This window comes from Pygoscelis adeliae, unplaced genomic scaffold (genome assembly GCF_000699105.1).
Source record: "Pygoscelis adeliae isolate BGI_AS28 unplaced genomic scaffold, ASM69910v1 Scaffold282, whole genome shotgun sequence".
In the NCBI taxonomy this organism is placed as follows: Eukaryota; Metazoa; Chordata; class Aves; order Sphenisciformes; family Spheniscidae; genus Pygoscelis; species Pygoscelis adeliae.
The window spans coordinates 2,961,153-2,984,181 of record NW_008824352.1 but is presented as its reverse complement, the minus strand read 5'-3'; the positions used below and the strand labels follow the sequence as shown (position 1 = coordinate 2,984,181).

General features: G+C 39.9%; 1 protein-coding gene across 1 annotated transcript in view; it reads right to left on the bottom strand.

The window, feature by feature from the left end:
• Nucleotides 1-23,029, bottom strand: part of UBE2G1 (ubiquitin-conjugating enzyme E2G 1) — a 38,445-nt gene that overhangs the window by 2,604 nt on the left and 12,812 nt on the right. The window contains exons 2-5 of the mRNA XM_009319315.1: nucleotides 8,903-9,005; nucleotides 5,743-5,840; nucleotides 4,472-4,650; nucleotides 777-900 (exon numbers count right to left, since the gene is read on the bottom strand). Of these exons, the coding sequence (XP_009317590.1) occupies nucleotides 814-900; nucleotides 4,472-4,650; nucleotides 5,743-5,840; nucleotides 8,903-9,005 (467 nt within the window). The 3' untranslated portion in view covers nucleotides 777-813. The remainder of the gene's footprint in view (nucleotides 1-776; nucleotides 901-4,471; nucleotides 4,651-5,742; nucleotides 5,841-8,902; nucleotides 9,006-23,029) is intronic.

Genomic DNA, 23,029 nt, shown 5'->3' with positions numbered 1-23,029 from the left:
CGAAACTTGTCCAGGCTCTCAGATATGCTACAGTTCAGTTTCCAAGCAAAATATGGCTGTTTTTCTGAAGCTATTTCTCAGCCTTCCCCAGTAAAAAAGTTTTTTGGGCTGCTGAAGAGAACACCACCTTTCTTGGTATTATTGATGGGTAGTATCTCAACTTGATCCTTCCTGATATGCTAGTAGACTTTCTATTAAAGTTCCCATAGATACCTGAAGCAATCCTTTCCAAACGGTTCCTAACAACCTCACTGAAGTCTTATTTAAAACCTACATGCAACATGCCACCAACATCCGCAAGATAAACTCTCTCTATATATACACACGTATATGAACTTGAGATAGCAAGACAGGATGCTTAAGATTCAAACAGGTGTTCTTCACAATAATGAACATGAAAGAATGATTATTCCCTCCTATTACAGCTCTAGTAACCCCTAAGCACTATTAATAAAGCAGGATGAGTAGTGATAAAGAGAATTTCAACTTCTGAACAGCATAAATGCAAGAGTACTAGAGAAATTCCCCAATCTTGGCAGAAGGGGCTGTTACTGCATTTGAAAATTCTTTTAGTTTTCAGTATCATATACGGCCAAAGAACTCCACTGAGACCATACAGCTGAGAAGAAAGGTTGGTTGGGGGTTTGGTTTCGGGGGTTTTTTTTTTTTGGTTTGTTGTTTTTTGGAGGTTTTTTGAGAAAAAAAATTAGTTCAGCAACACTTAGGCAGGAAATCCTTAACTCGGGTAACTGGCTTGCCGTTAGAAGGATACTTACCCTGAAAAAAGTGAAGCTACTAGCTGCTGAATAAGTGTCACTCAAAAGCAGTTTCTTGGCTTTTTCTTACACAGCGGGCAACTTTTCTTTTAAATTCTCCATTTCTGTCTTCTCTCCATTCTTTCTGTAATTGAATAGACAGCTTTCAGATGTCAGCCCTATAACAATGGATAGGTTCTAGGAAGACTCTTGGTGTTTTTAGACATTAGCCATCTAGTCAACACATAAGTTTGCTTACAATCATTGAGCTAGTCACTAAAAACCTGTGACATTCAGGACTTTCGAAAGCTTGCTCTGGATTTCTATGCAAGCTGCTCACAAGACAGTGAGGACACAGCCTTTCCCCCTTGGATTTTAGGCATTCTCCAAGACTAACCTGGTGGCTACCAGTATTTCACAATGTCTAGGACAAAATCTATTTACTTCAGCCTGCAAAGTAGCAGCAAACTCAAACTGTAGACCACAAGCTATTGTTACAGGTTAGAGAAGAGGTCTTTAACTGCAGTAATGAAAAAAGGTAAACAGCTACTGTGGAGCCAGTAGTTATTCTGCAATTTTTAGGACAGTTTCAACTCCCTCTCAATCTAGCCAGGACATTCCAGGATAGAAATACAGAAGTCACAGTATTCAGAAGAGGCACAGCAGTGTCCTTAGAAAGAAAACACCTCCTAGTTAGATACGGCTGCAAGATATTGGCTCCATGAGGAAGACTTTAACAGAATACTCAGCACACCTATGGGGATGGTCTCTGTGACAGGTATCTGATCTCAGAACCGCATAGATGAAGAACAAAGATGAACAGGACGATAGGCAAGAGGCAAGTCTGAACCCAGAGATGTACACACCATGGTATCACCAAAACCCACAGGAAAAAGCACAGCCAGTTTTAAGTTTTGTGCCAGCCTATGATGAGCTCAGATGAAAGCATAGGAGCATCATACACTGTGACTAAGGTTGACGTGTTGGGTACTGGCAAGGAAGTGGTGGGAAAATATGAAGAACCCCTTATTTAATGAAATAAGTTCTACAATTCTTAGTTTTTGATATAAGCAATATATTCTTACTGCAGGGGTGGGGGAAGGGGTTAAAAAAAACCCACACTGTTTTACCTGAAGCAACCTAGCATGCAACACCTTTGGCTACTAATTAATTTGTTCTTTTTCAGCAGTTAATACAGCAAGCATTTGGTTCCTTGGACTGGGACATAGGACAGCTTACACAAGATGGCTTAGGGCCAAGAAAAGCATTGAATTTGTGCCCTCCTAGCTTCAGATTCTTAGTTTTTGTTTCTATCTTTTATATTTGTAGTTCTATGAAGCAAGTGTTCAGAATTGAATAGCAAAGTTTCCAATTTGACAGCAATCTCTCCAAAACTCTTATTTTGGGTCATGAACTGTTCTATTTGCTTCTCACAATGTCTATTCAGGCTCCTGTCCCTCATTTTTCTCCCACTCCAAGAGACAGTACTCCAACATGCATAGTTCATTTTTCCAGGAAGTAGGTATATCCCCTGCTCCTATAATGCTGTGACCTGCCTGTAACACCTTATTCTCTAGACTCACTTAAAACTAGAAATTAATGAAAGTATCTCTTAATAACTGCCAAATAATGTTGCCACAGTAAACTCGTACTTTGTAAACCAAGTAGAAGACATCTTGATAGCAGCTCAGAATAAAGCAGATGAGCTGCTGATTCTTCATTATCCCGATGAGTATGTTCTGGTTAATATGAAGAGGATGCAATCTACAATGCAGCGGAGATGCTAAGCTGCTCAAGCAGCAAATTAAGTTTAAACGCTACTTGGAACATCTAATACCACAGTCAGAAAAATAGTTACTAGCACCCAAAGGTTACACCAGTGATGCCTCAGTACTGTCTTCACAGTTGTACTTGGATTTAAGTTTTCGTTCTTTCAAGCTGGGCTAGAAAATGCTGTGTTTCCTTAAGACATTTTCAACCTTTACCCTAAGGTTTTCTATCTAACATCTCTCTGAGGAAGAGAAAAAAAAAAAAAGAAAACACATAGCTCCCAACATGGCTGGCAGAGAGTAGGGCACACTACAGGAAGATCAAAAAGCTTGTGAGATGCTAAGAAGGTGACAAGCATAGCTAAAAGCGTAAGCTTTCTTCAGTGTTAGGTCAGCTACATTCAACATACATCAGTCTAAACTGAGGAATTGTAATTGTACTTTTAGCATTTCATTAATAACTTGCTCCTTCCGGTGATCTCAGGTTTGCCAGCAGAAAAGATCCATGTGTCCTGGGTATTTGTTTCCACCAGTAACGTGACGCAAGAAGGGGAGGTCTGACACTCAAAAGAATGTTAAGTGAGGGAATTCTTCACTAAACTTTTTGTGTTTGTTTTTTTCTTCCCATTAAGTTTGTCCACACGAGACTATTCCCATGATGATTTATCAGCAGAGCTCAACCACCTTTGGAAATACTGCCAGCATAGTAGATCAAAGGCTTCAGGAAACTAAACTCCCACCCACTTTGGGAACGTACAGGTAGCTTGACAGAACAGGTTAACGTGCTTCTAGAAGACTTTGCATCTTCTGATTACCCTTTTCCTCATTACCCCAGTTAAAAGACCTAGAACTTCTGTTTTGTGAGAGGGTATCATGTATTAGTCACTGCTGAACTGCAATTCAAGAGTAATTCAAAGGAAAGTATGTTGGTGTATCTCAGATGAATGGGACCTGAAGTCTGTTCCCCAACTCCCCTCAGAAATGAGAGTTTTTTCCCCTCCCCGCCACAAATAGTTATTAGTCTAACTGCTATTCTGCTCTAAACGCAGCTCTTCCAGAGAGCCGATAGCTGTGTTTATACACCCACGCAGAACAGGCCATGCTCCAGAAACACTATGCCACATAAAACACTTGCATCTCACTTAAGACAGAATCCTTACTGCAGATTCACCCTGGTCTTTGACTATAAACCAGGCCATTCTTCCTCACTCCTTAGCCAGTCATTCTAGTCTGGGACAACACTTCCTCCAGAGTTGAAGGCCAGATGCCCAGTGAAGCTTTCAAGTACGTTCTCAAAGCAGACCTACACAGTCAAACCTACTGCTTTAATCCATGACCCAGGAAGACTGCTGTAGAGAGGTGGATGCAAAAAGTCACAACATAATTATACTGAGGGACCCCACCACATTTTCTCCTTCCATTCAAATCAATAAATCTGTTAACAGCTTATGTAATTTCCAGGACAAAAATTTTACTGCGTTATACTAATAACATACTAGGAACCAAGAAAGTTTCTAGAATGTGTTACAACTGCCATTCAGTTTAGCTGCAGAAGTTAACTGCTACATGTAAATAGCCACGCAGGATTTTACAGCCAGCTTCCTTGAATTTTTTAGGACTAAAAGGAGCTGAAGTTTATCCACTAAGTACCTCTGTGCACAAGTTGCTTACTACAAATAAACGCATTATTGCATAGGAGAAATTAAGCCACTGCCTATGAAATTTGACAGCATCCTTCCCTTGCAGTTTGTAAGAAATCTCCCAGGGCTAACTAGTAATTCTGTTTCAAAACATGACTGCTTTTCCCAACAAAAAGGTAGCCTTAGCCTGTGATATAAAAGGTTCTTCCAAAAGTTATTGTACTGTTTTGTCAAACTAGAAGCAAAATTCCATTGCAAGTTTAGGTTTCTACACGGAAGACAGTTGGCAGACCAAGAAAAATCTTACCGCTGCATCAACGTTAGCAGGAGAATCACCATTGGGATCTGCCAGCATAGAAATAACACTAATCATTATAGTTTCCACTGTGTGAATGGGAAGCCAGCGTTCCTCAGGTTTTTCATAGCCATATTTGTCTTCTCCAGGCTCATGAAGAATTGAAATGCAGACATCGCCATTCTTGTCAACTACAAAATAGAACAAGGCATATTTCAGTAATGACCAACATGCTGGCATTTCTTCAGGATAGTTATGGAACTGTTCATCTTCACTCCAGCTAGTCTGAAAACACGATGGTGAAGACGCTTTACAAAAGAGGAAAGTAATTAACTATTACAGAACTCAATCTGTAATAAATAGGGCTTGGTGGAAGTCTGTTATTATGCCTGGACCTCTGGCAGAGAGGGTACATGGGGAGGAAGAACTTAATTCTAACATCACGTTGCAACTTTCGAGACTATTTAGATAGGTTTCCACTAAAGCTTTTTCTGTTAAGTTCAGCAAACTAGACAGTGACTTTTTTCCACAGCAACAGCTGGATATTACTGCAATATATTGGAATATGATTTAAGCTGCTGGAATTAGAAACTGCCTGACAAGTACTCTGATATTTCCAGAGCTGAAACTGACACAGCATCAAAATAGTCTCTCTGTCCCTTAGGATGGGAGCACTGTGCTCATCTCCTCCCAGCTTTCAACATCCACAACTTCAATAATGACTTTAGAAACTGAAGAGCATTCCTCCTTCCCAGTAAAAACCTTCTTCCACTTTATTTTACCTTCCCATCTATGTCCAGCAGTCCATAAGTAAATGAAACATTAGGAGGAAGTCTTCTTTGGAGGGACTAAAAGATGCTGTTATTTCCTTTCGTGCTTCACTGGAGGAGGACAACCTTGGGCCTTCTATATTGAACTGCCAAGTTAATAATACTAAGATGAAATATTTGACGGTATAACAAGAGGCAGCTATAGAAGTCAAGTTTCTCCTCAGACCAGAATTTTGCACTTAGGGGGGAAAAAAAAAAATTAAAAAAATCCCTGAACAGTTATCAAGAATTCAAGAAGCTACTTTCAGTAGCTTCTGAAAATACTTTAGGAGCAGTCTCTCAGAGCAGCACTATTAAAAACTCTTGCCATGGTTATTACTTCTTTATGAAGTGAAGATGGCAAAGTAAACGCAGAGTTTCATATTTCTAACATGAATAGAAATGTATCCATTTGTCTTCACCGCATTTTAGTTCTTAATTGCAAAAAGAAATTGAAACTTTGACATTTCTTACCATTTGGATGCCAGATTTCTGTGATGAATTTCATTTTTGGCGGCCTCAGTGGATAGTCTTTTGGAAAAGTAAGATGAGCCTTGAAAACACCACCTTCACTGGGGAATCAAAAATATCTTAGTAGAGTTTCTTGTAAGCTTAAGCTGAAGATTGGAACTTACTGATGTATCAAAAGCTCCAAGTCTACCCCTCACACAGCTTAACATCATGTTAGTAATTAACAGTACCATCATTTCCATATGCAATGCAAAGAGTTTCTACATTGAGAAGATCCTTTTACAAGATACTGCCAGTTCCCCAACACTGTATCTTTTTTAGAATAGGGATGATGTTCCAGTGACGAAAAAACCACACACACACACAAAAAAAAAAAAAAAAAAAAAAATCAAAAAAACTGCCAAGGAATTCACCATCTGGAATTACAACCTACATTTTTCCTCCCAGTACATTTATTAACAGCAAAAAAAAAAAAATATTGCCAATAACTTCCCTTCTCAAGTACAGCCCAGTAGATACCTGTTTATTTTCCTCCTTTAGACACCTCAGTCCTAATTTCTTGGTATCAGTCTGCAGCAGTGAGCCTCAGTGAAAAGTTACAGAAAGCTTTATAGTTGTGTCTACAGCATTACTTTGTAAAGAGACTTCCAATTCTACCTTTTCAACATTAAGCTAAAGGGACTCAGACGTGAGTGAGGTGTTGTGCATTAGTTACCCACTAAACTGCAAAACAATAATAAACAAGAGACATCCAGTTTTTATGTGGAGTTACAGGCCCATATTAAACTAAGGTAACAGTTTGGGTTGGTTTGTTTGGTTGGTTTTTTTAAATAACTAGGTTTTTATACCTAGGAATAGTCCCTTTTGAAAAAATGCAAAGGCCTATATTAAATAGAAAGCCTTATAGATGGACTGTTTCGCTAATGTAAGTACTATAACATTTGCCCTGTTACTGTCATTTCTTGTAATAGAAGTCTGTAACAAAATTTGAAATTGCAAAGGCAGAGATTACAAAAACTGGAACATAACCTCCAAAGAAGGTGGCACGAGATGTGCAGTATGACAAGCTACTCCTCGGTAGCCATGCAGACAAAAGAATTGGTGTAGAAGAGACAAAGCTGTTCAGTGCAATTTTTTTCCCCTGTATTTGTAAAGGAGTAGGAGCCAGTATCCAAAGCCCACAGGCTACTGAGAAAATAACAAGTTTTACCACCGCTAACCAAAGATGTGCAATTCTAGCAAGTGTCTCCAAAAAAAACCCAAACCCGAAAAGCACTAGATCTAAGTGACTTGGCTCTTAAAATAAAGCAGCTGAGGGGATCTGAACCCACAGCATTCATTTTCCACAAGTTTTAGAAGAGGCAGGCAGTTTCCAAAAAATCCTTCATCCTGGGAAGGGTTAAGAATTCCAGAAACACTGGCTATTTTAACATCCATACTAGTCAAGATAAAGGAGAGTTAGATTACATTTGTTAAGTCTTTCAAAGTGAAAAAGTTTTTCTTCCCCTTTTTAAAGAAGCAGATCCTAAAGCTACTAGGCTGTATGGCATCCCCCGTTGCCCCTCATCAACTACATATAAATACATCTCTTATAACTGGATACACATTAGAAACCAGCTCATGAAGTACATCTGTCAATTAAGGGAGATCAGTGCTATTTTTAGCACTACTCCTGATAAAGGGGTCTCTGTCAGTAGAGCCATGCACTGAGTCTAAAGTCTTTTTAGGTAAACTCGGAATAAATAAAGTGGGACCAGGAATGAGACTAAAGTTTGAAAACTTTGAACCGCCTGGTTAACTTAAACTATTATGTTCTACTGCCATCGTCAAACAGACTAGGGAGGAAGGATTCAGTATACAGCCACCTTGAAAAGCAGCAACTAGGGACTGGAACGGAAGAGAGCTTCTTATCTAAAAAGCCTCAAAACAAGCTCAGCACCTTATTGAAGTGGGGGAAAAAACGCTATTGCAATTTCTAACATCTAAGAGGAGGTTCAACTAGAAGCAGTAGTTCTTTACTGACAGCATTTATAAAATGGCCATGAGAATATAACGGAGCCACTACAAGACTGTTCAAAAGAGGTCAACAGAAGTTGGAGAATTCATCTCATGCAAGACTTGAGAATCACAATGTAGTGAGCTTAAGGAGAAGCAAAGCAATTCAATTACTGTGCTTAAGTACTTATTCAGAAGTCTGCAGACAGAGGTATACAACAACTTCATGTTGGAACTAAAACTGACCTCAAGTAAATGTCACTAGGCTTATGTATCAGTAATTTACCACTGGAACAGCTTAATGAAGGAGAACAGAGTTCATCTTCAAGAGCTATGCTTTAAACTGACCTCTTCTGGGCATAAAGCCTTTTCCCAGGAGCTAGAGTAGATGATCATATATAACCTCTATGAGAAAGAAATCATTCTCTCAATTAGCCAGAGCTTTTTTTTTTTTAAAAAAAAGACAACCAACCACACTGCATGTGCCAGAGTGCTTCAGGTATATAGCAATGCAAAAACACAGTGAACTTAAATTCCAGGAAAAGAAGTTACTGTATGAACTGCATAGTTTTGTGTTCAAATGTCAGTTAAAGAACCCAGTCCTTCGGATAAAGATATAAGCTTTTTGAAGCCCTCTGTGCAAGGTTTGCCAACAATTCAAATTTGATCAACACTGAGGTACTCTAGGTCACACTTGGAAGTTTTCCCATCTCAAACTGACAGGACTTGAGGCCAATTCTATGGTCTGCTGCAGTTTCCCCAGCTACATCCCTCTTGAATATTTTCCTACAATCACCAGCATGAAGTTGTAATGGTTTAAAATAGTACTATCAGCTAAACTAGAGCCTCACAGCAATAACAGCAAGTAGGGGATTACCTGCCTTACTTAAATGCATAAGGAAACAGAAGCTGCCTCTAAGTATAGGCTATTCTTTCTCATTTCTACACAAGTGCAATGGGATCAGTGTTGCATTTTCCCGGGGGAGCAAAGCAGTTTAGAACTTCCATATAGCAAATTCAGCTATTTAAAGGTATTTCACTAGCAACAGAACAGTATTACCTAACTTACGTCAGTATGAAGATTTAGGTTAACTTCTACTCACTTAGACCAAACTAGAACTAGTAAATCCGAGTTCACTTAAGTTTCTGTATAAGTATCAGTACTTACTATAGTGTATCTGGAGGACCAATAATAAGGACTTCCCATCGATAAAGATCATTGTCATCTATTAAGCCCGCTGAAAAGCCTTCCACTGGATTTTTGTTGAGCTCTGTGTAGGAAAAAGAATTTAAGAGTGACTTTAGGTGTCTATGATACGCATTTGCTGTTTTTGCTCATGCCTCTATACGTGACCAAAAAACCCCATGACTTTCAGTGATTTGGTGGCTACTGATGGACTTATGGCCTGGGTGAGTATCCTCAACTCCCTACCACACACAACAGCAAGCTGCCAGAGCTGAGACCCATAGTCTGACTCAAACTATCTAAGTACATCATGAGCAGAAGGGCCAAAATAACTCAGAACTGTGGGAAATGGTCTCCTAAACTAGATACCAACAGCTGTGTGCGCAAGTCAGAAAACAGATTTTCTACTAATAAAAAAGCCATACTGCTTTATAAGAACGCTGAGGAGCCAGATTAAACTAAAGTCTATCTTTAACTCTAGAAAATGTTAACAGAAGAACAAAGTCACAACATGTTTTTATTTAAAACTAACATCCTATTTCCCTTAAAAGATTTTTTTTCAGAATCTGAAAGCATTTGAGACCTGTGCCCAGTGCATTCTGTAATGATTTACTACATTCTGAACTACTAGAAGAAAGCATAGAAGATAAGCTGTTATGCTGTTTAGGTTTTGGGGTTTTTTCTTTTTTCCCCTTTGTTTCAGTTTTATCCACTAGCGATAAGCAATACAGGATTCTAAGTTTCTAGGCTACTTCATATAGTTACTGCCAGATAGAAGGCTTATCTGGAAATAGCTATGCAGAAGTCAGACCTAGATGCAGACTACACTGAGTTTCTGTTTTCAGCCTGCTCCAGGAAAAAGCGTAAGATTTGGAAATAAACACCTCAAATGAGTTCTGCCTAAATTTCAACTTGGGGTTGCAGGGGAGAGAACGTCTCTTAACCAATAGCTTCAGGTCAAAAACTAATTTAAACACCATATTGATGCCAAATTGAAATTCTTGATCCAGCACTTCCAACACTACATATAAAGTCCTGATGGATCTTGGGTATTTAGGATAGGGGAAGGGGACAAAAAGTTATTCTTTCAACTGGTCAGTAATTTCCAGATTAAATTAGGGATTTTTTTTTATTTTATTTTGTTTTACAATTACTACTGCGCTTATTTTAAACCCTGTCAGACATTATACAGCCCTCATTATTATATTCCACAGTACAGTTAGTCTACATATTCCCTCTTTGTAAACCCAATAGCTGTATTTTGTGTTGATTTCTAGGCATTACAGGCTTAAATTCAGAGGTCCTTATAATGCCCTCAGGTACATGCAGAAGAACTTTAAGTGAGAACCTCATACCTTTGTGGAGAAAAGGCTACGACTAAGTCCAAACTGATTTGCCCATAAGCTTGCAGTCACTGTTTGCCAGTTAAGTTCTTAACTATTTAAAGCATGGTTAAAAATGCAAGAATCAATTCAAGCCCTACACAGAAGAGTCTAAATCCACATGGGAAAAAGAAAGCACTCAGCTCACATGAAGGACCAAGGTCCTGAAGAGGTAGATAGCAGCAATACTGACTTTGTTTGGCCATTAGTAATTCAGAGTCAAATTTATCCACATAGATGACTCAATGCTAAAATCCCAAGAAGTATATTGGAAAGGCTTTTCGTAGAAGCTACTCAGCAGGGGTTTAGTCAACAGATGAGGTCAACCATTCACTCTCCAAGTTGCAGGACTTGGGTATTGAACCAAATTATGTTTTCTCAAGACAATGCCTGAAACAACAGGTAACATCACAGGCTATTTAACCAAGATGCAAGCTTCAAAACCAAAAACTATAGCATGGCCACACCTCCACTAAGCAGACCAGCTTTCACCCTCTGGCATCTATGAAACTTTGTGGAAACAGCTGCATGAGCTTGAGTAACAGTTCTATTTAATTTTAGGTGAAAGGGGCAGAGAGACTAGCTAAGCGTCTCACATGAAGTGAGGACTTCACCAGTGACTTACTACCTCCCTACTACAGACATTCCTCCAGCATCAGATATTAAAAGTTCCACCACATTAGTAGTTGAATATAACCTGCTTTTTCATGCAGGATCTTATAAAAAAAAATTGTCTATTGCTTGTGCAAAAAAAAAAAGCCACCTCTGTTCAGGACACATAAGTCATCCTTTTGGATATTTTGTTAGTATTGTAGTATGGAATATCCAGCATAACAACTACAGAAGTCAACAGTAAGAGTGCAAATATTAAAGTCTTAAGGTGGGATACTCTAAAACTTGAATTTAAGCCTCCAAAACACAAGTTCCCTCATTTCTGCATTTCCACAGGGAGAAAAGGGTTTGTGCCGAGTGCTGTGTAAACTGCTGTAACTCAAGCTGCTCACATTTAGCTTCCTTATTGTTTGCTAGTTATCACTTCTCAGTAAACAAGCCTGTCAGAAGTTAAGACTCTGGAAAATTCAGCATGCTTCTCTATCTAAATATGCCACACTATTTTCGAGTCCAACATATACATTTTCTTCTCTATTTCTTGATTCATGCTATTGCAGTTTCTTTTTACATCTGCCTCAGCCTCCAAATAACTTTTTTTATCCTTAAGTCCTTTGAAACGTTTTTCATGTACTTGTTCCCAACGAAAGCCAGCTCTAAGAGTCTGACTCACACCTAAGACCTTGCAGCACTATATTGCAAGAGATCTTGTGAGAAGGAGTAAGATTGCCACGTGCCAACTCTTGTAATACAGAAAATCTGAACTGTATAAAAGGGACAGCCATTGACAAAAATCTTCAGTTACAGCAGTTATGGAAATTTGCTTAGTGGATGCTGCCCATAAAGCAAATTATGATGTTACGTCTTTTACAGGAGGTGGCATCAGTCTCTGCTTGTAAAAGGTTCTCATTTTCCTTCCATGGTAGCAATACTGAAGCATAGTTCAAATAGCTAGTGCTTGCACAAATACTTTAACTTGAGGTAAAACAATGGATATAAGCTCAGGCACCTTCCCCACTAGAGGTATGTGGAATTACCATAGGCAAGTTAAAATGAGCTTTTCCATCCAGATTATTTATGCTAAACTGAACATCAACTAATGGCTGGTTGGCAGACAAAAAAGGAAGTCTCAGGAAAGTTTTGCACTGGGACATTAAGAACATCCTTGGTTGCTTTACCGTGGATAGGTAAGAGCTGCTACTCATTAAAACTTGAAAATACTGAAGCCTAGGGTTTGTTTGGTTTTGTTTTTTTCCCCTGGATATAGCCAATGCTGCACATCAGAAAAGTTAGCTCGTAGTACCACCTACCTCTTCATGAGTTGAGACTCACACAGTAGTGAAATCCATGCGCCAAAATCCCAAACGAATAGCGGTGCTGCTACGGCAAGAAAGGAGCACACACACCCCCCATGCTCACAGTCACAGGAGTCAGCTGCTAGGCAGAGGGACTTCTGCCCACCAACCAGAGCCCCTGGTGACACTGCGCTCCAGAAAATGAGACACCTGTTCTCTGCGTCTGTCATTTCCTACCAACTACAGCAGTTAACTACTTACAGCCTGAACCAGAGTTTTCCTAGACGAACACATGGATGGCGAGTATGCTTCATAAAGCAAAGGATTCAATTCCCTCCCCCAGCCAGGGAGAGGGAACAAGCCCTTGATGCAGGTCCTCTACAAAGCCCTGTTGAAGAGCTAGCCTACAAGGCCTGGAAAAGCAGGTAAGTCAGACACCTGTGAAGAACTGAATCCCTCCATGTTATTTTTTCCAACACTTAGTTCTCCTTTGCAATTTCTTGTTTAGCTAAAGATATCCTGTACTTTTTAAACATAAATGAGTATATTAACACATTTCCATCATGTCCGTGCCTAAATAAGTGCAATTTACTTGCTACTGTATTACACACTATGGTTTAGTATTTCTGCCAATATTTTCTGCATTTCTGATAGTTTAATATAATAGAAATTTTTCTTCCCAGAGGAAGAGAAAAAAAAAAAAAGTCTTACATTCACTCTAGAAGCAGTTTCAGGTAGAGTCCTTCACAGCTTAAGCAGCAGCTGACAGCCAGAACAGCACACACCTGGACAGCTGCCAAGCAGCAACATACTGGGAAAGAATCCTGTGGCTGCTTATAAATTAAATATTCAGTCCCTTTAATCCCAGTCCTGAATCAATACCTGATTTGGGAGATGGATTATGGGCCTGTAGTCTTCCTCAACAAAGTTGTTTAAGTCCAGAACAGATGTTAATGTCCAACGCCTAGTCTTCCACATGATCTGCCAACACAACTCAGTGCTCCTTCAGCGGTTTAGCTCTTACTAAAGCCGAACTAACTTATCATTGCCTTAAACTTGAGCCAGTACAGTACCATAAGCTGTGCTTCCAGTGTCAGTGTTTAGTTGACACCAAGCTACTGATGTTCCCACACTCACTAAAACTGCCTTCATATAAGCCAAGAGACTTTCACCAATCCAAAAGTAAAACGGCATCAACAAAAATGACTAAGCAGAAACAGCCCTATGGCTACATGTAGCAGCTATGTATGGCATCTAAACTTTTCAGCTTGACGTTTCACCCAGCCAGCCGCTGCACATGAACACTTCAGAGTATTTTAAGCTACACTACAGAACAAAGCTTTCAAAAATAAAAGCTTCTACATTATTTTTAATAGCAGCCTCTTTAGTAAGTTACACAGTGGTTGAGTTTTGTGCAACCAGTGGATTGAGTCCAGCACAAAAACAGAGACCAGACAGCCCAAGTTATAGCTAAGGCTTCTGGAGAAATCATCTAGCTGACTTACACACAGTTCCCAGAACAAGCGGGCCCTATCAGAGGTTTACATTTGCTATACATTAGGCTTACTTTTTCTTGATTTCTTTTTGTGAGTCTCAGCACTAGTCCAGGAGCTTCTAACAACCGTACAGACTGAAAATCCTCATTCTAGACTCTTCTTCTCCGTACCCCAAGCCGTGACTTCCAGTTATATTATTTAACTGAGGTCAGTTATGATTTCCAAGACTTTCCTTTCTGCCTGCATACCTAGCTGTAAGTCTCTGATTCTAGAAGATTAGGGCTGAGATAATGATAAAGTAACATGATCTCCTTGCAAAGATGTATTCCCAGAGCTCTCCATATTATCCCCTTTCATCATGTTCTGTCTTGCTCCACAAGCTCATCCAAAAAGTTCAGACAAAACATAGCATGAGATACATACACACTCCTGGTAGCCAGTCTGGCAGTGACAAATAAGATAGCAATTAAGACAGAACAGTTTTAGTCTCAGAAGGACACTGTAATTATTTTGGAGTGAGACTGAAGCAGTAAAGACAAACCTGTCTTGAAGAGAGATCTCTACCAACCAGTTCAGTAGCAGCTCTAGATTTGACTCTTTAGCCTGGCAACTAGCTAATTTCCAGTGCTCCATGCATCACCCCCTGTTCATAAGGGCAGCATTACAGACTTCTACAAATCTAATTCTCCTCTCAGTTCAGAGAATTTGTAGGCAAGGTTATATAATTAGCATTAACAGGCAAGTTGCTCACACAAGTCAACAAGTCATCTCAGTGCAGTGCTATGCTGCTTTGTGCACTGCTGCATCAAGATGCTTCGCTTGCCATCTCCTCAGCTATACCTGTAGAGCCTTCCAAGGATTTGCACAGTGAAGCAGGTTTTGGAAGGATGGAGGACAAGGTTGGGGGTTTCTTGTTTGATTTTTGTTTTTACTCCCAACCAACTTCCTAGCCAGGGCCACAGCTCAGTTCAGCAAACAAGAGGACAGCAGCACTAGCCTAAAGTAAAGAGGCAGAAGCTCCTATAAATGCCACTATGGGTCTGTGGATTAAGGTTTAGTACCAGAGATACTAGTAAAAGAATTCCAGACTCTATCTAGTCAAGTAAGGTGTCACATTATTCTAGACATAAGCTAAGAATCAAGTTTATTTGTTGTGTATGTTCTGTAGCTCCACGTTCACATGAGCTGAGGCATACCTGAAGACAGACAATTAAAAGTTCAGTTTTCAACTAAATAGCTAACCTGACTCTTAACACGCTAGTCAGAAGCTTGCAGGTCTTTGGTACTGTCTTGGTTCTTAAGGAGTTCCCCATAGTCCCTTAAGTCCATTGAGGTGGCCACTGACAGACATTGTCAATGCTCCTTTAGACATCAATCTCAACTTAAAGGTCTCAAAGCCAGCGCTCTCACACAGTCTCAATTAGACCACAGATATCCAGCTACTGATCTGACCTGGCAACCCAGTTTACTCAGCCCATGATCTATTCCCATGCACCATTTTACCCGAGAGTCGTAAAAACAGGCAAGAACAGAGATGACCTGTTCTGAGACATTTTCTTTCTGTAGCAGTCTTCATACACAGAAGCCTTCTGTGTACACACATTCAAACCAGTCCTTTTCCAACATCCCACATACACAGAAAGGAGGTCTCTTTCCCCCTCCCCCTGATGTGTTTGCCATTAAGCAAATGGCTGAAACTCAGTAACTTAAGTAACTGCAGAGCCCAGTGTGCCTACTAAGCCCACACGTCTTTTCTCTCAAGATGACAGTGGTGTTACTTCCCGGTCCAAAGCAGCTTCCACAGAACACTGGAAATACAAAACATACTGATGAAAACCTTTGAATTCCATAGTATCGTTTAACATTTTGAAATGGTTATGCTTCCAGAATTAAGATTCTCAGCAGTAAGTTTAGAACATACGTTCAAATTAATATCAATCATGTATTTTTGGTAGAAATTGAGATAAACTGTTTCCTGAAGAGCCCTCTTTGGCTAGACTGCTTGAAGCATGCTGTGTATCCCATCACTTCAGAATCTAGTACAATTACATCACCCAGGTTAAAATGGAGGTTGAACGGGTCCATTAAATAAAATTCCTACTAAGGTCTGAATTTTGAGGGAAGTGGTATTAGGAAGGAAAGAACAAGGATAGTCAAAAGGATTGGAAGAACCCCGATTCTGAAGTCCACACCTGAAAGGAAGCAAGTATCTCACCAGGAAGCGTTCAGTGGTTTGCCCATGAAGAGTCAACTGCAGCACAGGGCCACATTCATCTATCACGCTCAGTGTAATAGAAATGTCACCTTCATTCTGTCCTCAGCATCCAATGCATGTTTCCACTCTTAAGAGTCAGACAAGCATCAGGTGGGTACATGCATCTGCCTGTATTTGAGACTGTCGCCCTCAGCAGCATTCAATAGGAATCTTAGTAGTTCCTGAGACTCCATGATTGCCTCATCCCAAAGCAGATGTCAAAAACAGGTCAGATGAATCACGCTCTACATGTACTTTTTTTTCCTCACCTACAAAGGTGCCTACAAGAGCTTCACATGTCTACTGCATACAACTGCTAGAATTTGGCAAGACAAGTGTCATCCTAGGTGCCACCTGTATTCACGTAGTTGAGTTTCACATGGACAGCGGGAAAAGTTAATTAACTTCTTAACAGCTGTTTGCAAATTACCAAGAGACTAAAGCTACAAAAAAATTCCATCCAACTATCTTCTGAGCAGTCATATACACATCGGTCATGAAACAGCACTGTTGAACAGAGCTAAGACCTCTAGGATGTGTGTGGTTTACATACAAGAATAGAACACGATTCTAGGAAATCCACTGGAAAGTCTGTATCACAAGACTATGCCATAGGGAGATGTTAACATCTGAAGAGTTCATCAGAAGCTTTCTTCATCATATGCATAAGTTGTTGTGCAAGTCAAGGACACTTTTCCAGCTTGTTTTCTCTTCTGCTTATAATATGAATAACATGTTTGCATATCCTAATTTGAGCTACATTGTTATTCAGAGAAATGTCTTAAAACAATTCTAAGTGACTCCTGACAGCATCATCTTTTAGATCAGCACCAAGTGCAAGCCAACTAAAAAAACAGGCAGTTTGACATACTAGGTATTGTGATGACTGCAGGGAAATAGGTTTCCCTTAACTAACAATTCACATAAAGACAGACTGCATGCGAAAGCCTTTACAAAGGGTTTCTATCAAAAAGTCTTTACTATCATTCTAAACCTGTACAAGCATTGCTAATATTCATGCCCAGGAGAGCAGTTATTTTTATGGAATCCTATTTCATTTAGATTGCTATACTTAGTGTTCTTACTGGTCTGGATATCTGATCTCTGTTCCAGCTGATATGCCTTGGACCTGAGAGCAGGAAGGAGAAGCAAATATGAACATCTACACTTGCAGGGTGGCCTAAAACTCAGACCTACTAGATTCCGTAAGTGAAAGATCTTGCCAAGACCAGTCTACTGACAGATATCCACACACCACTGAAAACTGAAGCACAGAGCAGGTGCAACGTGGCGATAGCACAGGCCTCCATGTGAAGTGTTACCCAGATTCTGTTCCCATACGTTGGGACAAAGAGCAGACAGTGCGAGTTTCAAGAGTCACATGCCCTCTTCCTCACCCAAGCCACCTGCTCTTCTTTCTCCAGGCACCTAACTTTGCACGCTCATTTTAGTATTTGGTTAGTTTATACTTTCAGAACAGCAGCCACCTTTCAGTTCAGTTCCACTTCATTAGAACCCAATCTTTGTGCTGGAAACAAAATGCTGTTGGTTTGGGGGTTTTTTGGTTTTGTTTTTTTAATGCTTCCACCCTATTCTACACCAATACTTGAAGCTTACTTCTGCAGAATACCCCACATGCTTAAAAACTTTCAAAAACCCCAGCCTTACAGGTGGCAAACAAGAACTTCTAGATCAAAACAGAAGTTGCATTGAACACATTAGAAGAAAATTTAGCAGAATGCCTATTTGAGGCAAACAAGTTTTACCAACAGAGTTCACTTATTTTCAAAGTGTTTAGAATAGGGCTTTGGGGGAAGAAAAAAGACAATTTGTACCAATACCAACCACAAAAGGGATCAGGTAATCCTATCTTAGTTGAATATGTATATACTGTTCCAAGTCTTCCTTGCATTAAAAAAAAAAATTGGAGATACAGAAGAGTCAAGGCAGAATCAGTTGTAATTACAACGTGTTTTTTATTTGAGGACTACTCACTCTACTTGATTTATCCCAGATCAGTTTCTCTAAACCAAAAAAGACATTTATAGCAAATCAACAAATCCTTACAGTTTACATTTCTACAGCAGAAAGCTCTTTAATACTAAAGTTGGAATCACTATCAGTCACACAAGGCAAGACATTTTAGTGGGATTTGGGTGATTTAACATCTCTGAATAAAGATTTTCTCAATAAAGCAGGAATTCTTCTAATGAAAATATTTTCTCAATAGGTATTAATTTGCTCCTTATTTCACAGGATCTCCAGCAGCATTCTCCCATTCCACCATTCTCTAACAGATTAGAACAAAGTCACTTTACTGCCAGATCCAGATATGTCCACACCTCGGTGTAACTTACAATGCCTTCTTTGGGGGAGCAGAGAAGGAAAACTCATCATTTATGGTAGGCTTGGTTCTTTCCCTGAAAGATTAGTAAGTGACCTAGCCGGAGCCAACTGGCTGTGACTATAGCTGACCCATCAAGGGGTACGCTTATGAAGCAGGTCGTTACTGCTTCATCCTGTTCAAGCAAGTGGTTGAGTCATCAAGCCCCTCCATTCTGAGGTTTAGCTAAACCTCACTTTCCAGAACTGCCAGCATCCCTGAATTTTTGCTCTTGTGACTGATTTCATAACTACTCTTTTCTTTGAAGAGGCAAAGCTCAGATTATTTCTGCAAGAGGAACATTTGAAAAACTAACATGTGCGGCTAGTAAAGTTTGCCACAAGTCACATCCATTATGTTATTTGCAGTGCAACAGAAATTCAGACTGCTTGTACTGCTCAGACTCCAGTCACTGTAACAAGGCATGTGTTTTAGCAACGATATTATCTATAAAGTCAGCATGAGCAAGGTAGCTTTGATGCTTCTGTCAACACATCCTCACAAGAAACAGGATTGTCTTATCTGCTATAATGGGGCCCTACACTGCAAGAGTGTTAAGGTGAGTGGTACACACATGCTATATCTAAGCATCCCAAAAAAGCATCAGAGCAACGAAGATTGATGGTTATCTAAAAATATGGAAGAGTCCTTTTAAAAAAAAAAATGCAAGGGGGGTTACAGCATTTTAAGTGACACTGAAGTTGTTTGACATGTGCAGGATCTTGGAGTCTTAACTATTCAGGATAATACAGAATATTACTGGTCATACAAACAAACCTCTCCAAGAAAGCTAACAGGCAGGCTAGCATCAACTTAATACTTCAGGTCAGTGCCACTCAAATGATTATCTCGTAGATAAACCTACTGTAAGCCAGTACTAAACTGTAAACAAAGGCTTCTTATACCACCAGCCACCCAAGAGATATGCTATCTCAGCTTCGATCTATAAAGTGATCTTAATTCCATAATTCCCTCAGCATTCACTACTCAAATATTTTAAAAGTAAATCTTATGTAACTGCCAGAAATTCAGCTAGCTCAACATTCCACTACAAGAATTTTCCACACAAGGAAGTAAAAGTTGTTGAACTGTCACATTAAGCATTTAATACAGTTTCTCAACTTGTTATTTTTTAATTAGACATTTTTACTTTGAAATAGGAGCTGTATACACTTTAAATTGAAATAATGCTGTATTTCTCATGTTTGAGAAAAATATTAGTGTGGTTTTTTTGTATCCTAAGTTGGAGAATATTTACAACACAATACAACTTCAGCCAACAAGGGCATGGTTATCCCCCTGTTTTCAGTGATCCATGTTTATGTTAAAGAGGACTCGCACTTCTGGTTCCACTGTGCGCTACTGATTAACTGCATCCTCCCTACGTGATTTTGCTGGATGAACTAGACAAGTCTGCCTACTCTAACAAGTCTCTGTGTCAGCACCGATTTGGCAGAAAGATGAAATAAAAGCATTCAGAGAAATGCCTCAGTCTGCAAAACCCTTGGGCTTCTGGAGACTGGAAAAGTAGCTTTACATTCTCAGTTGTCTCCTGCCTCCTTTGAAAGAACATAAAATTTTGGGGCTGTACAGAGAACACAGTTTATCCTCCCCCCACCTCCCTTGGCATGGGGGGTGGGGGGGAGTGGGTGTACTCTGCTAATCTAGTGCTATACCAATCTACGTACTTGATTTTGACTTTTTTTTTTTTTAAGTTCAGAAGCACGTCATTCTTTTAGATTTTCCTGCACCTTACCCAGAAGGGGAAATGGACAGGTCATGGCTTCTTTTTCACATTATTACCAACCCACAAAGTGCCCTTCTCCTTCAAAGAAAAAGGAACATCTATAAGAACAAATATGTTTATTGAATTTTAAGAGAATTCCAGAAGCTGCTAGAGCTTACAGTTAAGCTGACTTGCGAAGAAACAGCCGTTTAGCTTCACAGATATCCACAGAGGAGAACCTCCCTTCAGCTCGAGCTAATTAGACTAGTGCTCTAACTGGCTTTGGTAGTCCCACTCAGCAGTTCCTTGAAACACGTAAAAAAAGGAAAGAAAACGAATAAAAACTACCCAACTATCTGACTACTACTATCTTGATTTGAACTGTTCTTGTGCCTAAATGGTGGCAAGCACATGTCAATATAAAACGAGCTACCGTACTAATTCCCTGGTGATATAGCTCAATATTTCATTAGCAAAGGCACTGTGAAGCTACTTAGTATTGGGGGGGAGGGGGAGAAAAACAAAAAACCAAGCCACATGTAACTTGAAGCTATATTTTGTGACTGTCATTGAATATCCCTTCTCTTAGAGCACTATCAGCATCCAGAACACATCACTTAAGTTGACAAGCATGTTGTATATATGGTGCTGTGGTACTAGTTACCTGCTCAAGATCAATACAAGCCAGCTTGCTCCAGAAAAAAACAGAAGTCTGTCTTCATACACTTATTAGAGCAACCTGGGATTACGTTGTCAAGTCTCATTCTATGTTTTGATAAGACCCTTGGTTTTAAGTCTCACTGACAACCAAGACGACTTACCAGCTGACCTTCACTTTAACAAAGTCTTCAAGAATCAAAACAACTCACTGAAGTGCTACATGCCATAGACACCTATTTTCCCCATAATGTCTTTATTAAGATCCAAAGCATATGGGAGACAAAACAGGTAATCATTCTGAGAACTACTGTTTTACATTCCATTCTCCTCCTGTCATTGGTTTTTTTCCTCTTGGCATTGAAGAGAGCTATCCAAGGTCTCACCCATTAAGAATTTCTACATTCCTCAACTGCTACACCATTATATGGGTTTCAGATTCCCCCTTCAACCTCCCTCTACTTCTGGATGTCTTACTCCAAGTCTAACAGCTCCGACTTCCGATCTCTTGTGCTTGTATAATGCTAATTTGACAAGTGAGTGATCTAGAGCAATTTAAACTAGTTCAGATCACATAACTCATATCCACTGCCTGTTCGCTGTCCTCCAAAACCCAACTACTAGGTACAACCCAATGACTCACCACACAACGTAACGCAAAAGCTGCATGTAGCAGAAGGACTGAAGTATCAGCCCCACCAGGGGATAGAATACCACAATGTTGATTTTTGTTTTGAGGTAGAACAAGTAGTGTGGGTGTAAACAAAGGAACACATTGGAGCAGCTGAGACTTGGAAGAAGACAGTCAGCAGTAGGGAAGGAAGTTCAGACATCATGAAGCTCAGTCTCTGCATTGCGACTTCAAGTAGCCTGCCATCAGAAAAAGCAGTGTCAGAGTCTAGTTTCAGCTCAGTTCAAATGTTGCTTAGGTTATCACATATGGAAGAAACTATTTTCTTTCTCAGGTCAGTTACTCCAGATAGGACTTTTGAAGAGTTCAAGACTCTTCTTCAGTACTCACCACACACTTAAGTATGCACACTCACAATCACTTTAAAAAAAATTTGAAAGCATATTAATACATGTAAAAGGATATCAAAGGCACTAATATTACTTAAAACACAAAAACCCCACAAAAGACTTGCATGTTACATGCAAATGGTTGCAGTACTTGAATCAGCACAACTGAATCAGTAGCAGTAATAGGGGCAACTGGAAAAGCTTACCAGTTTTCACCATTACACATGAAGCCTTCAGAAAAGAGTGAGCAGAAAGGTAAACGGAAGTTAACCCCCAAATCTAACAGTCTACACGTCTACTTACATATCCAACCAGCCTGTGCTTACAGAAGGTCTTAAGACCTCACAAGACAAGAAAAAAACCCCCTACACAACAGAAGCTGACAGCTAATACTTATTACCAAGAGGCTTCAGCTAAGTGTCAAACTTTCTTTCATGGAGCACAATTAGTCGGTTAAAAGAGAAATTCCAGACAGCCAGAGAACTATATTAGGTTACCAAATGCTCATTTTCATCAAGTTAGAGAGCAACTATTCTACGCTATTGCTTCCCTAGGGGGATCATTTATAGGAAAGAGAGGCTTCGCATCAAATCCAGTCTGGAGCTCCTGTAGTAAGCCTATACCTAGTGTTATTAGCATATCCAAACACGCAGACACACCTCACTGAATGTCAGTAACAGCTTCAGTAGTTACTAAGGCATTAAGAGGTGCATGCTGATGTTCAGGACTGCAGCTGCAGTATGTATGAGATTTTTTTTTTTTTTTTAAAAAAGAATGTCACCTTAAAGGGGTAAAAAAAATCCTGTGCTAATAGTTAACTACGTTGAAGTTTCTCAAACTTATCATCAACTAAAACCAGAAGATAGTGCTGGAGATGCAACAAACACATCATCTAGCTTACTATATGGTTACACAACTTTGCCTCCTTACTGCTAACAATGTTGTTTTCCACCCTTATGCTTTCAAAGACATTACTGAAATCCCAGGCCAAAATCCTCCTCCAGGAACTCCTGTGCCATTCGGTGACCCCGTCCCTTTGTACGGCTACTCAGCAAACTTCAGCCAGCCCTGTATTTGCCCGAGTTTAGGTACACCTAGCACACATTTCCTTATCTGGGTATGAAGCAATTTTTACGTAAGGGACGAAAAAGGCAATCGGATTCGCCCAAGGTGCCGGGCAGACCTGTGCGTTTTCTCGAGGGGATTACTTTATCCCGGCCGCAGAGACCCAGAAGGCAGAGGATGCGGGGGAACATGTGCGAGTGGGGGAGGGAGTGGCGGCAGGCT